Genomic DNA, 22,702 nt, shown 5'->3' on the forward strand with positions numbered 1-22,702 from the left:
AGAGAAGGAGACCCCGGGGTGTTGGCACAGAGGGAGGGTTGTGATTCTGGATCGCATGGCCAGCGCCGGCCTCTCTGAGAAGGTGAATTTGAGCAAAGACCTGATCGGTCTTTGCAGCAACGAGCGCTCTGGCCTGGGGAGGTGCACGCGGGGGGGTGCACACGGGGAGGGGGTGCACACGGGGAGTGCACGCGGGGAGGTGCACGCGGAAGGGGTCTACGTGCCAGGGAAGCGGGCCTGGTTCCCGCCGCTCTCCGCAGTTTAGGGCTGATTCTGTTTGCGCTCCAGGCATTGTTCAGTCCCAGCTGTCTGGCACCACCTCCTTCTCACCAGCCTGCAGTTTCCTGTAGCGGCAGCCACTTCGTCGCCACAGCTGTGCCCACAGTCATCCCCCACCCACCGCGTGCCCGGAAGTTCCGAGAATGGGCCCCCGAGTGTCCCTGCGCGGGTGCGGGCCCGGAGAGAGCCCTGCTCTTCGGGGAGGTGGCTAGGCTCCCCGGGTCTGACGGGCGGCCGCTGTCTTCCAGACCCTGACACTGATGCGGCCACCATCCAGGAGGTCAGCGAGGCCGTGCTGGCCCTGTGGCTGCCCACGGACTCTGCCACCGTCCTGCGGAAGATGAACGAGATCCAGGCCATTGCCGCCAGGCTTCCCAACGTGGACCTGGTGCTGTCGCAGACCAAGCAGGACGTTGCTCGGGCCCGTAGCCTCCAGGCGGCGGCCGAGCAGGCCAGGTATGACCCGGGGACCTGAGCGTCTCCCTCCCAGGGCTGGGCTGGTGTTTTGCTCCCCGGGTCCTTTGGGTGCTGGAAGAGGGAAGAGAATCAGTACGTGTCAGGGGGGTGCAGAGGGCTGGGAGGCGGGAGGTGCTTATTGTGCTGGGGGCTGCTGAGACGAGAAACAGCGGCCAGGGTAAACTTTGCTCGGCGTGACCCCGTCTTCCGTATGACAGGCTGTGCCCAAAGGGCATCTCAGGTATAATACACTCATCACATCTGCTTGGCGGGGGCCCGGGAGAGAAAAGCTACCCCCTTTTTAGTCCTGGCTGGGCAGGGTATTCTCTTGAACTGGTGAGTGCGTGAAGCTGCACATCGATCCGCTCACCGTCCACCCCTTCTCTTATCTGCCCTCCACTCCCCGGGCCGCAGGAGCCGAGCCCACGCAGCGGAGGGCCAGGTGGAGGACGTGGTGGGGAACTTGCGCCAGGGCACGGTGGCGCTGCAGGAAGCGCAGGACACCATGCAAGGCACCAGCCGCTCCCTTCGGCTCATCCAGGAAAGGGTTGCTGAGGTGAGGTGGTGTGGCTTCCTTTGGCCATATTTGGGAATGAACAGATTCAGGCCCAAGATATAGAAAATGCCAGTAGGTGACCTGGAAGGGGACCTAAAGAGGGAGGCCTGTGAGCTCTGGACCTGGCTTTGAGCCCTTGGTTTTCTGGTCCCGTGGCTGGGTGCAGAAGGCCAGGGGTGGGCTCTGGGCTGCAGCCGGGGTAGGGGAGGGGGTAGGGGATCAGCTGAGCAGGAGAGGGAGGGGGCCTGGATGCCAGGGGACAGATAGATGGGGGATCAGCAGGGGGATAGTGGTGAGTACTGGTGTCCCGTTTGGAGGTGGCCTGATGCACTGGACAGGGGAAGGACGAGGCCCCTGCCTGTGAGACCCACCACAACCCAGGTGTCTTTCCCCACAAAGGTTCAGCAGGTCCTGGGGCCGGCGGAAAGACTGGTGGCCAGCATGACGGAGCAGCTGGGTGACTTCCGAGCGCGGCTGGCCGAGCTCCGCCGCAGGGCCAGGCAGCAGCGGGAGCAGGCAGTGAGGGCCCAGCAGCTCTCAGAGGGCGCTGAGCAGCAGGCGCTGAGCGCCCAGGAGGTGAGAGCGGGCGGAGGTTGTGCTGGGCGACACCAGCCAGGGTGAGGGTCCTGAGCAGGAGGGCACTCGGTACACTCTATAAGACCCTGGGCCCAAAAGCAATTGGAGCATGTTATTCTAGAATCACTGGAAAAGGCTTCAGGACTCACCTTGACCCTGACTGGCATCTGGACTCTACCTCGGGCCGCCTCTGGGGAACTAGTTCCGGGGTGTTGCAGATGATCTAGTCCAGTCCCTCCCTGTGTACCTGATGGAAAACAGGTTTTCCTGATGGAGGGATAATTTTGCTCAGGCCCAAAGCTCCCCTACAGAGCAAGTTCCTTGACATCTAATCCAGAGCTTGTCCCCAGTCGTGGCTACACACCCCAGACAGGCAGTCTTGATTTAGCCTCACCTGGGTCCCATCATTGTCAGAATTATGTCAGAGAGGTGGTCCGAGAGCCATCCTCTGGGTCTCCCATGTACCATGGTCCCAGGATAGTGGCCCGGCTGCCAAGTCCACTGCTAAGTGTCAACTAAGCGTGTGGCCCTGTGTGGGAAGTTAGGTGAGAAAGGAAAGGAGTCACAGATGGAGGGAGGGAAATACTGAAGAAGTGTAAGGTACAGTTTGGGGCCTAGAGGTTTTCACAGGCCGAAGTAACACACCGAGGAGTATCAGCGGGCTCCTCATCCCTGTGTAGGGATTGGGAGGATATCGAGTGCTTTAGCCAAAGGTCTTTAGGACTTTGGATGATGAGGATGGTGGTGCTGAGATTGTCTGACCTTTTTCAGGGATTTGAGAGGATGAAGCAAAAATATGCTGAGTTGAAGGATCAGTTGGGTCGGAGTCCCATGCTGGGGGATCAGGGCAGCCGGATCCTGAGCGTCAAGACGGAGGCAGAGGAGCTGTTTGGGGAGACCATGGAGATGATGGACAGGATGAAAGGTGAGGGGATGGTCCTGGGCCTTGGATTCCTGGGCATCCCAGGAGGCCGGTCCTAACCCAGGGCTTCTGAGGCCCACCCTTGTCAGAGCTACGAATGCTAAGGGGATGAGACAGGTAAGGCTTTCCCAAGCACCTAGGAAGTATGAGGCACTTCCTCACAGGGCTGTAGGGAATGTGACATGTGCATAAGAGCTTGCAATCCAGATGGGGCCATTTTTCTGGTCACCTGCAAGAGAAATGAAATTGTTCAATAGCACAAGGGGATCTGTGACAGGAGCCCGCATAGTGAGTTCTCTGTGGACAAACATTTCCCTCAGACATGTTCAGTGAAGGAAATGTTCAGAAAGACACGATTTGACATACGCCTGGAAGGATGTGTAGGCCTGGGGGAGGCTGTGAGGGAAAGCAGGAACACTGAGATGGGGTGGGTAGGAGGCAACAAGACACGTTCTGAAGGTGGAGGCAGGAGCACTGACCAGGACAGCAGCAGTGATGAGGATCAGAACGGGTGGGAGAGAAGTGGCCTGGGCTCGGTGTGGCTGGGTCCATGGAGCTGGCCTCCATGCCAGCACGAGAGGGGTAGACTCAGTGCTGGAGGCAGTAGGGAACCATCCAAAGGTTTTTTTTTTTTTTTTTTTTTAATATGGCAGCAGCACAAAGTAGTTTTTTCAAAAGGGCTCTGAGGTTCTTCAGATGGGAGAACAGGGATTTCCAGGGACTGGGCTCAGTCTCTAAGATGTGATGATGGGTCAGTGCCCTGGTGTGCCCAGGGAATGTCCCAAACAGAATGTCTCTGAATTTCAGAGAGAACAGGCAAAAATCTGTTTGGCGAGGCAGGTAGACACCATGGAGAAGGCTGGGCTGGTGAGCTGACAGTGGGTAGATCGGAGGCTGTGGCCAGCCATCCCTGAGGGGTGAGCTGCTGACCTGGATGGGGGAGCCCAGGGGCCTGGGTCAGTGCCCACCCTGCCCTTGGCCATCAGTGTTTTACATGAAGACGAAGAATTTATCAAACCTGTGGGTGGCAACAGGTCGTTCATACTCTAGGCCGCAGAACCAGAATTCTAGGGCCATCTCAGAAGTCTACAAGGATGGGCTGAAACTAACAGGGGAGAACGAAGGAGAAGTATTATCTTCCACTCTGGCCTTTTTGGGCCTAAACTTGCAAGTACAGTTCAGGTGAGGGCTGGCTTCTCAGGGGCTCACGTACCCGAAAACACTTTATAACTGGTAAAATGATAAAACATTTTGTAACTGGTAAGTGATCAGCAAATGTGAACTCTTAGTCACCTGAAAAAAACCCAAGGGTTTTGAGTGATCGTGAGCTCCGTGTACGTCAGCAGCATCTTGCTGCTGTCGAAAGAGCGAGTAAATACAAAGAATCCAACGTAAAGGGAGTAATGGTTCAGGGATATTAAAAATCTTTAGTCACGGATATGTGACACATTTACCAACCAGAAGAGGCTCAAGTTGAACAATGGAACAGGTATTTATTTACCTGTCTGCAGGAATTTACCTTTCATTGCAGGATTTGGGGGAAGATCATGCATAGGGTGGGTGGGTGGGTGGCTCTGGGGGTGAGGGTCAGGGAACACAATAGCAGCTGCTAAAATTTCAATATGTGATCAATCTGTAGGTCCGTGTGGGAGCCCACTGGCTGGATGTCAGCCCAATAACATCTCTGTTACACTTTGCTGGTGGGATCTCACCTGGCGGATGGTGTTCAGTGGTGGCTACTAGATTGATGGAGAAGCCTCCACATAGCAGAGGGAGGGCGACCAGGGTTGGGAGGTAGAGAAGGCTCAATAATCATGTCAGATGAAGAAGGGATGGAGGAACTAGGGAGATTTCTTCTGAGAAGATGTGGCCTCAGACACTTAAAGGACTTCCTTGTGGGAGGCAGAGCACATATATTCCCATAACCCTAGGAGATGACCCTGAGTCAACTTGGGTGGAAGCAGAAATGTTCAGATTCTGGCTTCGTGAGGAGACTTTTAACAGCTAGAGCTGCCTCAGGTTGGAGCCTTGTGAGGCAGTGACCCCCTCCCTATTCCTAGGAGAGTTGAGGCTGAGGCTGGGTGCTGGCTCTCGTGAGCGTGGTAGAAAGGCCTCTTGTGTAGGGCGACAGGTCTCGTGGTGTTATGCAGAACGGACCAGAGCGAGTGGACTAGATTTATCTGGAGTGGCATTTGGGGGAGGGAAAGTGCGGAGGAATTCTGGTCTCCCAGCCGGCTCTTTGGCCATGGTGCCCACTTGAGGGTCATTGGTGGGACGGCAGCTGAGTCCTATAGGTTGTTAATTTTGATGACAGTGGCCTCCCTCATCAGTCGGAGACAACTGAGAGAGTCCCAACTAGAGCAGAGGAGGAGGGTAGGGGCTTCCTGGCTCTGGTTTCGCTAGGAATGCGGGGGGTGGGGGAGAGCCATGAGGCCGGAGAGGCGTGCCCCAGTGTCCAGGCTCCACACAGGTGATTCCTCCTGCAGGTGCTGCCTCCAGGTGGGTGGGAAGAGAAGGAAGGGGTGGGCGTCTTTGGGTATCTCACCAGCTCCTCCTCCTCCCCTTGCTGTTCCATCTGCCCTCAGACATGGAGTCAGAGCTGCTTCGGGGGAGCCAGGCCATCCAGCTTCGCTCGGCTGACCTGACGGGGCTGGAGAAGCACGTGGAGCAGATCCGAGACTACATCAATGAGCGAGTGCTCTACTATGCCACCTGTAAGTGATGGGCCGGCCTCCAGCCCCTGGCCCTGCTCATCTACGCTCTTTACTTTTGGAGGACAGACGGGGTTGGAATACAGCTCCAGGAGACTTTTATACAGCCTAAAGCACAGCCCGGACCCCCCTGGTGTGCAGCTGTTAAGATTATTCTGGGCTGCAGCTGAGTCCGCGCTGATGGGAAACTACATGTGAGGGACAGAGGTGGAGGCGGGCCGTGTCGTGGCGATGAGGAGCTCCCGAGGGGAGGTGCGCCTGGCTGGGCTGTGTCCTTGCCCTTCATCTCCCTCGAGGCCGAATCCTGGATGAACACGCAAACTTAACCAAAAAAATGATGTGCAAACAAAAAGCCCAATAAAAATCTTTGGAAAGGAGTCTGGATGTTGAAAGGGAGACAACGGTCTGTCTCCGCATTAAGTAAACATTTGTGGCTTATTCCTGTCTCCCACGTGGGGTTCCCGGGGGCTCCCCTGCTCAAGCCCAAGGCTTCGTGGCACATGAGGCATAGGCTGCCCCACTTTGCTGGCTCGTCACCCAAACTTGGTGCAACTCGACCCCTTTGCCCCAGGATCCAACGGATCCCATCCTTGAGAGACCAGACAAGCGATTTTGGTCTTTGAGTGGCGATCCGGGTTCCCATTCACCGACGAGGAAATAGAAATCCAGAGAAGGGAAGTATTGTGTCCACATCCACACGGCTCCAGAGGCGGAATCTGTGTCTCTTGGGATCTCTAAGAGAGGTTGCTAATGGTTGTGCATTTGTGCGTGTGGCATCTGTGGAGACGGCGTGAATGTGCCAGTGCTAACCACGGGCCCTGCCGTGGGCCGGGCATCCTATCTACATTTTCCTGATCACTATTTACCATGCTAGTTGTTTACTGAGCCTGGTGCTACATGCTCCGTCTGGGCTATCTCCTGTCGGTGGTGCTGCTGTTCCCATTTGACGACTGAGGAAACCAAGGCACAGAAGGCTGTCTTGGTCCCCCCAGGGTCACAGATGGGGCAGGGCAGGGCCGGACTTTAAATTCGTGATCATCTAATGCAGTCATTAGGGGAATGGGTGCCGGAGGTCCAACAGAGCCTACCCCGGGGGTTGTTGTGAGGAGTAAATGAGTCAACAGATGTAACTTGGGCAGCCCGGGTGGCTCGGCGGTTTAGCGCTGCCTTTGGCCCAGGGTGTGATCCTGGAGACCCAGGATCGAGTCCCCCGTCAGGCTCCCTGCATAGAGCCTGCTTCTCCCTCTGCCTGTGTCTCTGCCTCACTCTCTCTCATGAATACATAAATAAAATCTTAAAAAAAAACAAAAACAAAAAACAGATGTAACTCACGTCACTAAGTACCTGGCACCCGCTACGCTCTCAGTCTGTGTCAGCCCCTACCCTGCCAGCTTCTACCCTGAACCCAAGCCCTCAGTACACCTTCCACTCCACACAGGCTCGGAAACCCCCAGAGCCACGTGTGACTCTAAGAACCAAATGAGGGGCACCTGGGTGGCTCAGTGGGCTCCTGGGATCGAGCCTGCTTCTCCCTCTGCCTGTGTCTCTGCCTCTCTCTCTCTCTCTGTCTCTCATGAATAAATAAAAATAAAATCTTAAAAAAAAAAAAGAAGAAGAACCAAACAAAGCCTCATAGAGAAAAATATGTCCATTTTATTGAGCACAACACCGAGCATGAAGCCGGAGGGGCCGGGGCACAAGAAAACCAGGGAGGGACAAGAATAATGCCCCTGGTTTTCAGGGCGGGACAGAGAAGAAGAGAAGCGAGAGGCGACTTAGCAGCTGAAATGAAAACAGTCAACTTCCAAGTTTGACTTCATGGGGACTGGGTGAGGCATCTGGCCAGGGTGACACCTCCGGACAGTACCGCGTCACCAATTTGCTGTCTCTTGCATCCTGAAGGCTGCAGCGCTGCCTTGGGCCTGGGGCAGGATGGGGAGGTGATCAGCAGGGCTCTGGGCCAGCTGGAGCCCACCCTGGACCCCGGGCCTGGCCCCACGAAGCCACCTGTCCTTCACGCCGGTGGGCAGGCGACCACGTTCCGGAGCCCACGCCAGCCACTGGCTGGCAGCTTGGAGGCAGGAGCGTGTGCTGAGGGGGGGTCTGGGTGGGCGCGTGGGCCCGCAGCTCCTGGTGCCACTCACAGCATCAGGTCCCTGCGACTCTGCGGCCGGGCTCGCCCCCCTGGGACGGGAGCCCTCCCTGAGCCCTCACACTGGCCCTGCACCCCCCCAGACCCCCCCAGCTCTGAGTTGCCTCACCTGAAAATCCACACCTGCGTGGGCTCCAGGGATCACATAATGAGACAGACTCCGGTCTGCCCTGCCCGGCAGTGGGAACTGCCGCCGGCTTTCACGGGCACCATGACCTCGGATTTGTAGTTCCTGGAAAGTAAACGAGGCAGCGGGCTGTGGAGCATTGGACGAGGGGGGACAGGCTGCGTGGCTCCCCCGGCGTGGCCTCCACTCGGCCCTCCCTCCATCGAGTACAGGCCCTCACAGAAAGGACAAAGATGACCACGAAGGCCCTCAAAACACCGTGGTTCCGGAGACTCGAAACCTAGCGCCCACCACTGCGCATACTCCGCTTTCTGCAAGCCCCTGCAGCTCCCGTTGCTTCCCTGACCTTGTAAGCACCTTTGTGAGATGGGCTGAGCAGGTGAACGCGATTTTACAGGGGAGCAAACCAGAAACAGAGACATTGACGGATCTGCCAACAGCCACCCAACGAGTGGTAGGGATGGGACTGGAGGCATCTCCCCCGCCCCCGCCCCGCCCCTGATCCAGGGCTCTCGCCGCCACACAAGGCTGTCCCTGTTGGGCCAGTTTCTTTCAGCCCCGTTGCCTGAGCAGGGCTAGGCCTCTGCCTTTGGCCGAAGGTACGTACTGTTTTTTGTTGGCTTTTCTGAAGAGCGTGGGCTCGGAGCAGTAGGAGGACTTCCCTTTGCTCCCAATGCTCAGGCAGCTGGAGCAGCAGCCGCAGGGCCCGGCGGCCAGGGGCCCCTGCTGCATGGGCACCAGGCTGCTGCTGATGCGGAGCGAGCCATTGACCAGGCAGTTGAGGGACCTGGCGCCGGGCGCCGTGGGCCGGGGACCGTGCTGGCAGGGCAGCCGCGTCAGGGTGGGCGGAGCCACACTCTCGTCTGGGGCCGGGGCCTCGGTGATGGTGATCTCGGACGAGCCGGGTCTCGAGGCTTCTGAGGCTGGGGGGCCGGGTGGCCTGTTCTCCACCTCCGGGCGGATGCCTGGGCTGTGCAGGTTCATGTGCAGCTTCCTCATGTGGTGAACCACGGCTGCTGCATTGAAGGCTTGCTAAGGAGACACCAGACCAGCCTCTGGCCACCTCTGTTCTCGGAGGGCACCGGGGCTCAAGCCTTCCCTTGGCCCTGTGGCCTCTTGAAACTCATGTGCCCACTTCTCCTCCCAGAGAGGGTGCAGGGAAGCCCCAGGAACAGGCCCTACCCCAGCCCGGCCCCGGCTCAGCCTCCAGGGGCTCAGAACACCCGGCCTACCTCCCGGAAAGGGCAGCTTACCCTCCACTTGCTCTTGGCAAAGTTCTTCTGGATCTGGAGACTGACTGAGGGGTAGATGTCCCGGTGGAGGGCCGTGTTTCCATCAATCCTGTGGGTGTAGAAGGGACACCTGGCTAGTGGGGAGCTGGGGGAACCCAGCCAGGGGTCGGGCGGGGGCCATGCATGCAGGTCCAGGGTGAGCCGAGTGGAGTGCCTCGGAAGAAGGGTGGCGCACAGCAGGGATGGGCTGCAGCCAGGGCTCCTCCGTGCCCCTGGGCAGGTCATTGCACGGCCCATGCTTTGGCAAAACCAAAACCTTGCTTTATAGTGGGGTGGGCTGACTATGACCTGTCGGCCACATCTACCCACTGCCTGTTTTTGTAAACAGGCGTCTCACTGGGACACAGATGAGCCCATTCGCTCAAGCATGAGCTACGGCTGCCCCCATGCTATAAGGGCAGATTGACTAGGTGCCAGGTAGGTGGGAGGGCCAGCTAAGCCTAAAATACTTATTTTCTGGCTTCTAACAGAAAAAGTTTTCTGGCCCCTGTGTCAGAGGGTGCTTGGGTTGTCACTACCCTATAGTTTGAAAATTTACTCAGGACCCACCTGCTCCCAGAAGCCTTCCTCAATGAGGCCACCTGATACAGGTGGCCCCTTTCTTGGACATCCATCTCTAAGTGTTCCTCAGATACTTGCCGTACACACAGAACTTTCTAGGCACCAGGGACACAGAGAAGTGACAGATGGGACCCTGATCTCTGATCCCTTTCCAGCATAGCTGCGGTGCCCTGTTCCATGCTGGGAGCTAGAGTAACTCATGGTAATCTGTGTCATGGATAAAGAATGGTAAGGAGGCGTAACGTGGCCTGGAGAAGTCAGGGTTTCAGGGAAGGGCAGAAACTAGTCTGGATCCTGAGGGATGCTACGTATAAGGCAAGAGGTAGAATGTTCTAGGTGGTAAAAATGATGTGACCCAAGGTGGAAGTTGGAAAGAGCTTGGGATATGGGGTAGGGGAAGGGACAAAGAAAAATACAGGAATGCCTGGGTGGCTCAGCAGTGGAGCATCTGCCTTCAGGTCAGGTCGTGATCCCAGAGTCCTGGGATCGAGTCCCTGCATTGGGCTCCCCACGGGGAGCCTGGTGCTCCCCCTGCCTAGGTCTCTGCCTCTGTCATGAATAAATAAATAAAATCTTTAAAGAAAATAGAGAAATACAGCTTTTAGGCCTTTCTGGAACAGAGAAGGTGTGTTGGGAATTTGGGGGAAATAAAGTCAGAGGTAAAAAATTAGGGAAAACTTGCAAAGGTAGACGAATCAAGGCTTGCCGTGATAGGACGTGAGGCACTATTGTGAATCTTGAGCACGGGGGTCTTAGCATGGAAAAACAGTGTTGTACAACGTCATTTATTCATTTCACTGTTTGGTTGCTTTGTGATTCTTCACAAATCACCTCACTCAGAACAGGTTTTGACCCCACAGTGAAATGATGCTCTCAAGGACAGGGCGGAGCTGCCTATTTCTGGATGCTTCTTGAGTAGCTAGTAGTGAGTATTATACCCTAGTACTGATAGGACAGCTGCCAGTCTTGGGTCAGAACCTGTGTCATTAAATGCTGTTTGCATCTGGACCTGATCAACACGTCTATGCTCCTTGGATGCCGCAAGAGTAAAGAGCTCAGGGCAAGCAAACTCTTGGGAAACACCATGCGAATGAGTCATCGTGGCATTTGGGAATCACAGAGCCAGGGTCCATAGCCCACCCCATCCTCACTCACCAGGGGTGCCTCAGTGCCTTCTCACAGGTGTACCGTTCATTCGGGTCCTTCTCCAGCAAGTGGCAAATAAAATCCTTGGCTGAGGGGAGCAATCAGAGATACAACTGAGGACCAGATTTCATGACTGATGGAAATTCACTTCTGGGCTGGTGGGTGGCAATGAATGCATCTTTAGCTAATTTTCCAAAGAGGCAATTTTAAGAGTCTTAGAAAAAAAAAAATCCAAGCCACCTAACAACAACCCACCATAAACCACCAAGGAGAGGCTCTACGTAGCCTCACCCACACAGCGCTGCATATACAGCTCTTATCACGAGGCCCCAACGTGCCTGCATGCCACAAGCATATGCATTTGCACCATTCAGAGGCAGGCACCCACACGTGGGCACATGTGAGTGCTGCCTCGGCCCACCTCTGCTTTCCACTTGATGGACCCAACGACATGTAATGACTGCCTTTTCTCACACACACAGGCATTGCATGCTCTCAGTCTTGATATATAATGAAGGCAAAACTTGGCCTTGGTTTTGCCACTCCTGCCTGGAACACTCCCTAGTGCCTGCCTCTGCCCTCCGGGCCCCCCTCTAAACTACTTTACCAGAGAGGCTGTGGTTCTGTCTCCAGGAAAACAAAAGCATGAAGCTTAGATGCGAATAATTTTTTTGGCCTTTGAGCCAGATGAAGATTTCTCCACTTTCCTTGGCAGCCTGTTCTCTAAGATTCCCCGGGGACTTTCAAGAGCCAGGACTGTCATCCATTGTTACACTCTTTTCTCTTGGCAGCCTTTGCCTTGAGCCTGTTATCTTGTCCTTCACACCTGCTAGCCTTACCTGACTCAGAAATGTCATCCCAGAATGGAGACTCAAATTCATAGTAGCCCTCCTTGATCTTCTCGAAAAGCTTAGACTCAGTTTCTTCATAGAAGGGGGGATACCCACACAACCTGCAGTGAAATAAGAAGGAAGCATGCTACTCAACGACCCCAGTCTCCTTGGGCCAACCTCCACTGCATACACAGGCAGGAACTAGGATCCCCAACCAGCAGTAGGGGCAGGACATGGATCTGCCTGATTCTGGAATGATGCAGGCCCCATTGAGTGTTTATGCAGGAGCCAAAGGTTGGAACAGGCAGCTGTGGAAGGCCCTTTTATGCATTATTCCTGCAAGCTCTCAGTGCCTCTCCTATGCCTCCCTGCAGTTAGATGATGTATAAAATATCTTAGGACAGATGAGAGAATGTCTGCTTGAATGTACATTTCGTGACGGATTTTTTTAGGCTATTTTGTTCTTTGTTTTTTAGTACCTAAACCAGTGATTAGCACAGAATAGACTGTCAATGAATATTTGTTGAGCACACGAATGAATGACAGTAATTATTTAACATAAGCTTAGTAAATAAAGAACTGAGTCCATACGAAGGGATAAATAGGTTATTTTCCTAAAAGCAGAAGCTGCTGTAGATGAGGAGGGATGGAGGGGAAGGGGTGATGAGTAGGTTTGGAAAGGAGAGCCCAAGAATATGACCAGGTTCATTCAGGCCATCATTTTGCTTTGGGCGGACTTGCCAGGAGAAACATCTGAGATGTGAACATTGTGCCCACTTGGCTGCCCACTTGGCTTCCAACTTGGCTTGGCCTGGCCTCTCCTTTCTTCATTGCTCATTCCACAGAGCAGGACTCAACACATTAACAAAGAGTAAATGAAGGTGGGAGTGCAAGAAGAAGAGAACCATATGGCTGAACAGTGGGTTCACACTGAGCTTTGTTTTAATTGTCTGGTGGAGACCAGGACAGAAACCTCTGGAGCTGTGTGCATGGGTAAGTGTGTGTGTGTGTGTGTGTGTGTGTGCGCGCGCACATGCACATGCACATGCTTTGATGGTGGATGTTGCTTGAGGAGCTAAGATGGGGGGGGAGAAAAAGGATGAGCAGGTTCTGAGATTTCCCAGGAACTGAGCCAATGCCAGCTTCTACTCACAGTATGTAAGTGATGACGCCAATGGACCAGCAATCCACAGCCTTGCTGTAGGGTTTCTGGGCCAGCACTTCCGGAGCTGCAGCAAACCAAAGGCAGAGTCAGGGCTGGGACAAGAAGAGAGGGCTGAGGGGCAAGGGTCAAAGGTCAGGAAGAGGCTTAGAGAAGCAGACTAGGAAAGCCCCCAGGATGGTAGTGTTTCTGTAAGAATGAAACCTTTCCTAGGGTAGGGTCTCCCATCAGACTGAACCTTCCTCCATCAGCCTGGAAGATCCCCATGACAGGGCCTAGGACTCTTACATCAGGCTGAATACTGTCTGAAGGCAAGTCTATGTCTCCCCATGAAGATAGGGCATCCCAGGGCTGGAGCTGGGTGTCTCTGTTCAGATGGGGATATCTGCAATATACGGGCAGTCTCTGTCCTACTAGATGGGGTTCTCCCTGAGGGAAGAGATAGTCTTTTACATTAAATGAGGAATTCTTAGAGGGCAGGTCACAACTGTCCCATCCATCTCAGTTACCTTCTGAGGGTGAGGTTTAGTCTGGCCTATCAGATTGAGAGCTCCTTGAGAAAATGAGCCATGTCGTCCTCTGTCTGGGAGCAGTAGAGAGCTACCTTCTATATTTATCCCAGATACCAGGGCTTTGTATTCAGTGGGACTCAATACATACGGACTGAGCTCTCTTTGAGGGTGAGAGCAGATTTCCTCTATGAAGTTAGAGGTCTCCTTCCTACATGCCATCCTCAAGCAGGTGATAAATTGCTAAAAGGAAAGGGCAGGGGCGGATGCTCTGAGTTTTGACTTCCTCTCTGTGGATCTCAGGAATGCTTCCACCTGGTTACTTGCCTGCTTTTACTTTTTTGGGGGGCCTTAAAAGCTTCCTGTTTAAGCAGGAGGCCCCACCTTTGCCAGTTTCCTAGGGTGTTTCTTTGGGAATATATTTGGGGAGGCATGCCTGGGTTCCTCAGTTCTAAACTCAACACTATGCCTCTGGGATACCAAGAACTGGGGCATTGAGGTCTCCTCTGGAAGTGGGAGAGAGGAAAAGGGGGGGCTAGTGGTCAACTCCTTGGCAATCCAACAATCTCTGGTTTTATGATCTTGTCTTTGCCCCTTGTCTAGCCAGAAAGACAAAGGCAGGAATCTGTGTGCAAAAATGAGAGCCAAATATAGGCAGGCGCTGTGGGAAGAGCTCAGGGGTAGGCTGTTTCTAAAGATGTAGGGTTTGGGAGCAGGAGGGGTAGTTTCAGAGATACATGGATCTACCCTAAGCTTCATACTGAAGCTTGAATTCATTATGGATCATTATGGATTATTTGGATTGCCCCTGAAATTGAGCCCTGTGTCCCTAGAACCAGCCCTCTCTGTTAAATATCCATGAAGTTGAACACAGCCAACTGGTCAACCTTCCTCCTACTCCCAGACTCACCCACGTAGCCGGGGGTCCCACACGCAGTGGACATGACTCCACTCTGTTCCATCTTGGACAGACCAAAATCTGTGATCATGATCTTAGAATTCTCTTCAGGGGTTAGGTACAGCAGGTTTTCAGGCTGTGGGAGAAGAGCAATGTGAGGCAATATAGGATATAATCATCTGAAATATGTATTTCTTTCCCTCCCCTGATATATAATTTCTTAGGAAGCTGAGCTCTGGGCTCCTGACTTCAATGTCAGGCTCATCTTCCCCAATTCTTCCCTCCTTCTTCCTACTGCAGCCCCCAACCCCATATCCGAACACTCTGTATTTTGCTTATGACCCTCATGTGCTCAGCTTTATAGCCACTAATGTGCTACTCCCACCCTCTCCTCATCCCCAGCTACTCTAAGACTGAGGGAACCAAACTAAAGTTAATTGTCTCTGATCTCTCCAAAGTCTAGTACATGCCTGATGCAATGCTGATCCCAGTAAGTATTTATTACATTTGATTTGGACCGTGGCTAGGTTTAAGAAACATGTGGATTATCTTGGTATCCTAATAGGGTGAGGCCTAGTAAAAAGTTCAGGAAAAGGCTGAGATGAAAATCAGCAGTGATTGCTCAATCATTTAAGATTTGTTTAAGTAATCTAAGGGCAGAAGGGGCCTTAGGAGTCTATTAGTCCAACCCTCTCATTTTATGGGGCTTAGGCTGCCCACGACCCAGGCAGCTTCCTAAAGGGTCATTCTCTGTTTCCCACTGAGGACTCCCACTTTGGCACCTTTAAGTCTCTGTGGACGATGCCATTCTCGTGGAGGTATTTCACTGCTGACAAGACCTGCTGGATCACCAGGCTGGCATCCTTCTCTGTGTAGACACCCCGCTCCAGGATCCGGTCAAAGAGTTCCCCGCCAGAAACACTGTGGGCATAGGGGCAAGCGCAGGAATCCAGGTCTTATTTCAGGTCAAAGGGAGATAAGTCTGTTTGCTCTGTAGCCATGAAGACACAACTGTGGTGGAACAGGCAGGTGCTCATGGCCTGGGCAGGGAGGTCTACTTTACTCTGAGAATATCTCCTTTGGGTGTTGGAATGGTATCACGAGGGCGTCATTTCTTTGGGCCATTACCCTCTCCCTGGGCCTTTCCTTAAAATAAATACAAAATGCTCCTGGCTAGAGTCAAGCAAGAAGCCAATAATCACTTAGTGGGAGCTGCCTACTTTCCTGGCCTGGGACCAGGGAGCCACAATGAAAAGGAGACGTGAGACTGAAATCAGGCCAAGGCAGGAAAGAGAAGGTGTATGAATGAGATGAATTGTGTGTGCTTGGGTCAGGTTTTCTTTCCTCATTGTGGACAACTGGGCTACCTAAAGCCAGAATCATGGGTGGAGTTGTAGTGGTGTTTGAAGACTCCAATGGTATGGTATCTCAGGATTCAGGGGCTTTAGGATCCAGTCTGTCCCCCATCTCTTGAATGCCATCTATACTATTTTTGCCAAGAAGTTTTGTAGTCCATCCTGGAACACCTCAGAGGGAGACCACTCACTACCTCCTAAGAAGATTGCTTTGTCTTTCAGCACCTTCTCAATATTTCTCTATATTATGCTGGAACCCACTCCCTGCAGTTTCAGCCAGCAGATGCCACTTCCACCCACTGGGGCCATGCAGAGCAAGAAAACCCTTCTTTCACATGAATGTTTTCCAGTATGTGAAGACAGTGAAATGCTCAGTTGAGGCCCTCTCTGGACGAAACAGTCCAGCCTACTTCTCCCATGAGCCAATTCTCTCACAGTCCTGGCCCCCTTCTCACTGTTCCGGGGCACTGGATACCGACATGCACACAGGATAGGACCATGCAGTAATGAGGAAGGAGAATTTCTTTAATCAAAATGCACACCACTCTACTGCTTTTGTTGCTGTCCTGAAGCTCTGGATTCTACTATAGGAGCTAGACACCCATGAGAAAGGTAGTTTTTATGCACAGCTAGGAATTCCTGACTTGGAATGGCCTGAGTCCTAGAGCTCACACTCTCATAGGCTTTGCGACTCTTCAGTGACATCTACATCTGCCTACTTCCCTGTCTCCCCTTAGCCGTCTAAATGTGTGCTAATCCCCTTGAATTGGCCTCATTAAGGTGCCACATGGTTCCTGCTCATTTGTTAGTGCTGTTCTATTTCCCCCACCACCACCCCCAGCCCAACCTCACTTCCTTGACCACCTGCTCCTCTAGTCACTGGGCCTCAGGTGAGCCTCGGAGCTAATAGGCTGCTTAGGCCCAAGTTAGCTCATTAAAGTATCTGAGGAATCAGCCTGTCAGTCAAAACTATTGCTTCTGGCTACTGAGATCTCCGAGTGACGTGTGTGCGTGTGTGTCCTTTATAAATAGAAGTTTCTCGGAGTCCAAGGCTGAGCCCTCAGGAGCACCAACCCACTCCTACAGCATTCACTCTCAGCCAGAACTCCTATTTATATATGACAATGATGCGGAGACTTTTCTAGTGAGGTGCCATTTGTGTCCTACAGATGGGCATACATGATCACCGCCTGTTTTTAACTTTTTGGATGGATGTCTTTTGAGAAAGTCTTCTTTTTTATATCGAATTGAGATCTATGTACCTGTGGTTTCTAATCCCACAGTAATTTTACCCTGGAGTGGCATTGAGACATTTATTTTTTTAAGACTTATGTATTAGAGAGAAAGAGAGAGAGGACACATGTGCATGAGCAAGCAGGGGGAGGGGGGAGAGAATCCTCAAACAAACTCCTTCTTGAATATGGAGCCCTATGAGGGATCCTGATTCCGGGACCCCGAGATCATGACCTGAGATGAAATCAAAAGCCACCTGCTTAGCCAACCCAGGTGCTCCAGCATTAGGACATTTAATATTCAGTTGGGTGGACATAGAAAGACGAGTCAAAGTGGACTCAAGCCATGGTGCCGGAGAAGGGTTCTGGACATGCCCTTCAACCGTGGGGTTGTGGGAAGGTCCAGAAAGTATGAGGAGAGCGGCTGGGGCAACAGGGGAAGATGGATAGGTTGGAGTTCCAGCTATTTGCTGACTTGTAGAAAATATTTTAACAACTGGTAAGGCTGTACTGGTACAGATCATCTCAATAATCAGTCCTGGATTTACCCCTCAGTCCACACAGAACATGTTTGTGACCAGTAGCATACCTAGTCTGAGAACTCTTGGCATTTGAGAACCTCTTTAGCTAATTCTTGATCTTTTTTTAAAAATATTTTATTTATTTATTCATGAGAAACATAGAGAGGCAGAGACATAGGCAGAGGGAGAAGCAGGCTTCCTGCAGGAGCGGAACTCGATCCCAGGACCCTGGGATCACACCCTGAGACAAAGGCAGATGCTCAACCACTGAGCCACCCAGGTGCTCTGCTAATTTTTGATCTTATCCTTTGGATCACCACACTCCCCTCACCACCGAGCAGTGTCCTCTAGGCCTCGAAGGCCCCCTGAGACCTGTGGAGGAAGTGGGTCACCTTTCACTTACAGCTGCATGACCAGGTAGTAGTGAGTGGTGCTCTCATAGATGTCCTCTAGGGTCACGATGTTTTCATGCTTGATCCTGGAAAAGTAAGGTTCATGGTGAATGGTATATGGTGTAGGTGATCCAGACAAAGAATGTAAGGTTCTTGGTGAATGGTATATGGTGTAGGTGATCCAGACAAAGAATGGACACCCAGCCCACCGGACTTTTACTTCTGTTAGAGACTTTTGATGACAATGTGTAGGAAGAGTGGATCCTTGTGAAGCCTTCCTAATAAATAAGCAGTTACAATGAAATCCTAGAGAAAAGATGCCAGAGTAGTGTTCAATCCATATTTTTGAATGGATAATTGATCATTCTGCCCTCAAGGAACCAACATTTTTTGCTACTCCAGAAATCTCTTTGGTTTAAAAGAGCTGAAGAAGGCTAAGGGAACATCCAAAACTAGATTTTTTTATAAAATGGGTATCCAGATCTCCTTCAGAAACATTCTTGAAGAAAGTGGAGTGCAACAGAAGACAATCAGGTTAGCTAAGCCTCCTCATGGGTAACCATGGAAGGAGCATTGCAAAATTATTATTCCAGATATTGTGAGGTACAGGAAAGATGCTGATTTCTGGGGTCAGTTCTGTGGGATATCTTGGATTAGCAATTCTCAGTCAGGGGTTCTTTTGTCCTTCGGGATACATTTTGGCAGTATCTGGAGATATTGTGACTGGGGAGGGGGCAGGAGCTACTGCCATCTAGTTGGTGGAGGCAGGAATGCTGTTAAATATTCTACAATGCACACAGAATAGCCCCCAACCCAATAAAGAATTATTTGGTCTAAAATGTCAATAGCACTGTGTTCAGGAAAATTTGCTCTAAATTCCCTCTGCCTGGGATTACTCAGGGGCCAAGACAAGCAGAAGAATTAACTGGGGGGCTTGGCTTCCTAGGCAGCAGTTCTATGCAAGCCTGTCCAGGAGGAACATTTCTAGGACGTTAAACTCATGGCCGTGCAGCACGGGGGTTAAGGATTTGGACTCTAAGTCAGTTGGGCTTGAGTTCAGATCTGGCTGAGAAACTTATGAATTGGGTGAATTTGGCTGGCTTTCTCAAATCTTCTAAATCCAACTTCTTGGTTTATAAAGTACACCTCTGTCATAGGGTTATATCAGGATTAAAAGAGATAATTGCACGTAAAATGTTTAATATAGTGCCTGGGGAATAATAAACATACAATAAACAGTAGTGAGCATATTTAAGTTTAATTTCTAAAAATATAGACCCGTTACAGTGGTTCCCTGATGGATTCAACCACACTTACAAGCTGACAATGCTAACATTAATTTGTCAATGGTTCATTTATTGAACAAATATTGACTGAGCATCTATGCTGTTAGGGACTGATGCTACAATGCAATGGCAAGAAGGACCACCATAGTCCTTGTTCTCAATGAGTCTGCTATCTCGGCTCTGATCTCTCTGGAGCCCATGGATCTCTCCTGCATCCTCCATGTAGAGATTGGAGGACACAGATTGAATACGTTCCAGCAAATTTCTTTCTATTTCCTCCAAGCCTGCACATCCTTTTGGTTCTCTATCCCAAACAGTGATATTACCTTCCACTGAACTGCTCAATCTTAGCATCACTTTTAATACTTTTCTCTTTTGTGCTGTCACCAGCCAACTCCAAATCTAGTCACTTCTTTCTCTTGAATCCAGTCTTTCTGCTGCCACATGATCCTGCTATTACTTTTGCTTGTATCCTCAGCCCTTGCTGAGATTACTGAGAAAGTCTTAGAATTGGTCTCCCATTCTCTAGGCTGGCATCAAATCCATCTTCTACCATCCTTAAGAGGGATGGCTCTAAAGTAGAAATCTGATCAGGTGATCCCTTCCTTAAAATCCTTTGATGACTTTTCTTTGCCCACAGAATGAAGTCAGCATTCTTTATCATGGTATCCAACACCCTTCATAATCAGGCCTCATTTGATTCCATCTCCTGTCCCTTGATGGTCCTCGCTCTAAGTTCAGGGGCTCCCAACAATGACTTTTCCCTAACATCCTTTGCACTTTCACAATTCTATGTTAAAAGTTTGTGTTACTCTCAGCCTGAATTCCCTTTCTGCATTGCCTCTCCCGTCTCCATCAAATTCTGCTCATCAATCAGGTCCTTCTTCTTTGAAAATGTACCTAATACCCTATACTCATAAAAACACACATGTAGGCAAAATGAATCTGTCTTCTCCAGACTTCACCTTCTGCTGCCATTGGCTCATGTTCGGTGGGATCAGAGTTTGTTATCTGTCTCTGCCCAGAAAATGTGAGTTCCTGAGGGTGAGGAATTTTGTCAGCCTTATGCTTGTGTTCCTGACACCTAGTACACTTTTGGCACAGTGTTATACGTTATAGTGTTATATACAGGACCATATATTATATGGTCCTGTTGTAGCCACTTGATGGTTTGTTAGTGGGGCCTCTATCATGATAGTTAGATGCTGAACCTACATTTACTTTGGTACAATTCAGGTAATTTCCGAATCTTTTTTTTTTTCTTTCTAATTTCCAAATCTTATTCTGCTTATGTAATTACTGATTCTTCCGGGTATTGGCCCTCAAATTATTTTTGTGCCTTTGAGCAAACTACTCTCTAGTCTACGTGCGCAATCCAGGTCTCCTACCAGTTGCTTTGCTAGTCAATTTGCTGCCCTTTCTCACCACCCCTCCCCACTCCCCAGCAGTCAAGACACCTGTCTGGCTAAACTTAACTGATGGATCAAATGGACTCATCAACTCAATCAAAGGGAGTGATGCCTTTGGGTGTAGAAATCCAGCTTCAGTCCTTCTGGAGGGTGATTCATGAGGGAAATGTTGTGGTCCCACAGTTGTCCCTGACCAACCCTAAGACCCCACTCACTTTTTCAACACAGCAATCTCATTCTCCAGACTGCTGTCCCGGAAGGCAGGGGACTTCTTGATGCACTTCAGGGCAAAGAGCTTCCCAGTCACCCTTTGCTTCACCAGGAAAACTTCTGAAAAAGCGCCTCTACGTATAAGATACCAAGAGATAAAAATTAGTACTGGCTGGCTAGGGAACATTGTTGGAGGCAAAACCAAAGGGTAGATGAAGGAAGGTGTGGCTGGTAATTAGTTTCCACTGTTACTGCATCCAGGGTATAGCCTATCTGACAAGCCTTCTGTCCTTTCTTTCAAGAAAGAAAAGACTCTACTACAAACTCCGAGACTAGCCGGGTGCTATTTCCAGATTCTAGAATTTGTTAAGGACTCCCAGGGACTCTGCTTTGCTTACGAAGAGTTTTCTCCATTTGGCCAACCCATTAAAGTGGGGCTACTGCGGAGGCAATTTACTTTGTTTCTTCCAGCATGATGAAGTGTGGCACACTGGAACAGCACTTGGAGGTAGCAGTGTGGACAGGGCTCAAGCAGTGATGGGAAAAAACTCCAGTCTCCGTTTTAGGTGGTGATAGTTACTCTGAACCAATTATCATAGGCTAAGGGGGCTGAACACCCTCTCATTCAGTAGAATCTGTGAGAATGAAACACAGGACCCAGCAGCCCTGGGCAGATTTTCTGGAGATGGAGAGGATAGAACACAATGGAAATTCCAAATTATAGCCTTTTTGCTTTGAGTGGGGGTCTTCTGGAGACCAGGCTAGTAGAGCCATAGTTAGCTAGGAGCAGATGCTGAGGCCCAAGTGCCCATGTGAGAACTTCAGCTTTTTTGGGTGACAAGTCACTTAACTTCTATATACCCAGATTCTTTATCTGAAAAGTGGGAGTGTCAATAGTAGCTGATTCATAGCGTTGTTTAGAAGATTAAATGAATTAACATATGTAATGTGCTTAAAAGCATCCCTGACATCTGTTAAACTAAGCGTCAGACACTGTTATTGTTATTACTATTATTATTTGAATACCATTAGGGAGAACACCTGGTAGTAACAAGAGGCACTAGAGTGTAAGTGAGGAAACAGCTGAGCCATCTTCTCCCCTGCCATCTGGGATTCTAGAATGGAGGTCCAATAGCAGTCAAGCTTGTGTAAGGACTTTGAGAATCTGCGTTAGAAAATACTTGGTGTTTCCTGGGTCCGAGCTTCCTGTTTCCCCCCCAGCTGCACTGGAACAGAGTTAATCAGAGCCTTCAGAGCTTCCCCTATTCATTCTTTCATTCCTTCATTCATCCCTTCAATCAAGATTTATTGAGCACCTACTGAGTCAGACACTGGAGATAAAAAGGTAAGTGTGTCCGGTCTTAAGAAGCCTGTAGACTAGTGAAGAGCACAGACAAATGAGCAATTAACATTCAATTTGCAAAATGTTATTAGGCATTCAAGGAATGTTTGCTCAGCTAACGGAACCCTAGTGTTAGGCCCTGGGATACTCATTGGCCTCACTTAGAGGCTTAGAGTCTGGTGTGCGAAATAGAGATGTACAGAGAAGCAGGGGGTATGATGAGACCCTAGATAATGAACGTTGAGGACAGGGTCTCTGCTCTGGTACATGACTCTGGCAGATGCCATTTCCCTTGGAACCACGGTACATCTTCCTACAATAATCGTGACAACACTAATTTCCCCAGCAGAGAGCAGGCTGTAGAAAAGGGTATTTTTCTAATGGGTACAAAGCGATCGCTCGGAGTAGCTAAGGAGCACCTCATTCTTGGCCTTCAGACTTAAGATCACCTTGACCTCAGTTTTAAGGGATGAACGAGAGTTAGCCCAGTGAAAAGTTGGAAGTGACGTCTCAGGTGGTGGTTAGAGAAGTCGAGGGGACAGCATGGAGGAGGCGCAGGGCAGCAGGTAGGGAGGGGGCTACGGGGTCCAGCACCATCTGTGAAGTAGGAGACAGGGAATAGTGGGAGATGCACGTGCATGAGTACCAGCTCCTCTGGCTGGGCACGTATGGAAAACGCTCAATACAGGTGTGTTGGTTGCATGGATGGAGGGAGGCTGGATGTGTGAGGAGGCTGGCCTGGGATGGGCTGCGCGTTCCACTCATCTTCGGATCC

General features: G+C 51.0%; 2 protein-coding genes across 4 annotated transcripts in view; one reads left to right on the top strand and one right to left on the bottom strand.

Moving 5' to 3' along the window:
• LAMB3 (laminin subunit beta 3) overlaps window positions 1-5,877 on the top strand; it is a 50,632-nt gene extending 44,755 nt beyond the window's left edge. For all 3 annotated transcript variants that reach the window (XM_077902227.1, XM_077902228.1, XM_077902226.1), the window contains 5 exons: window positions 528-735; window positions 1,150-1,291; window positions 1,691-1,867; window positions 2,639-2,792; window positions 5,375-5,877. In XM_077902227.1, the coding sequence (XP_077758353.1) occupies window positions 528-735; window positions 1,150-1,291; window positions 1,691-1,867; window positions 2,639-2,792; window positions 5,375-5,511 (818 nt within the window). In that variant the 3' untranslated portion in view covers window positions 5,512-5,877. The remainder of the gene's footprint in view (window positions 1-527; window positions 736-1,149; window positions 1,292-1,690; window positions 1,868-2,638; window positions 2,793-5,374) is intronic.
• Window positions 5,878-7,133: 1,256 nt separating this feature from the next.
• The window catches only part of CAMK1G (calcium/calmodulin dependent protein kinase IG), a 30,319-nt gene continuing 14,750 nt past the window's right edge, over window positions 7,134-22,702 (bottom strand). Inside the window, exons 3-13 of the mRNA XM_077902233.1 lie at window positions 20,591-20,719; window positions 17,692-17,766; window positions 14,963-15,101; window positions 14,193-14,316; window positions 12,765-12,840; window positions 11,618-11,730; window positions 10,788-10,866; window positions 9,033-9,120; window positions 8,387-8,811; window positions 7,762-7,884; window positions 7,134-7,422 (exon numbers count right to left, since the gene is read on the bottom strand). Coding sequence (XP_077758359.1) covers window positions 7,794-7,884; window positions 8,387-8,811; window positions 9,033-9,120; window positions 10,788-10,866; window positions 11,618-11,730; window positions 12,765-12,840; window positions 14,193-14,316; window positions 14,963-15,101; window positions 17,692-17,766; window positions 20,591-20,719 — 1,339 coding nt within the window. The 3' untranslated portion in view covers window positions 7,134-7,422; window positions 7,762-7,793. The remainder of the gene's footprint in view (window positions 7,423-7,761; window positions 7,885-8,386; window positions 8,812-9,032; window positions 9,121-10,787; window positions 10,867-11,617; window positions 11,731-12,764; window positions 12,841-14,192; window positions 14,317-14,962; window positions 15,102-17,691; window positions 17,767-20,590; window positions 20,720-22,702) is intronic.

The sequence above is a fragment of the Canis aureus genome, chromosome 6 (assembly GCF_053574225.1).
Source record: "Canis aureus isolate CA01 chromosome 6, VMU_Caureus_v.1.0, whole genome shotgun sequence".
Lineage (NCBI taxonomy): Eukaryota > Metazoa > Chordata > Mammalia > Carnivora > Canidae > Canis > Canis aureus.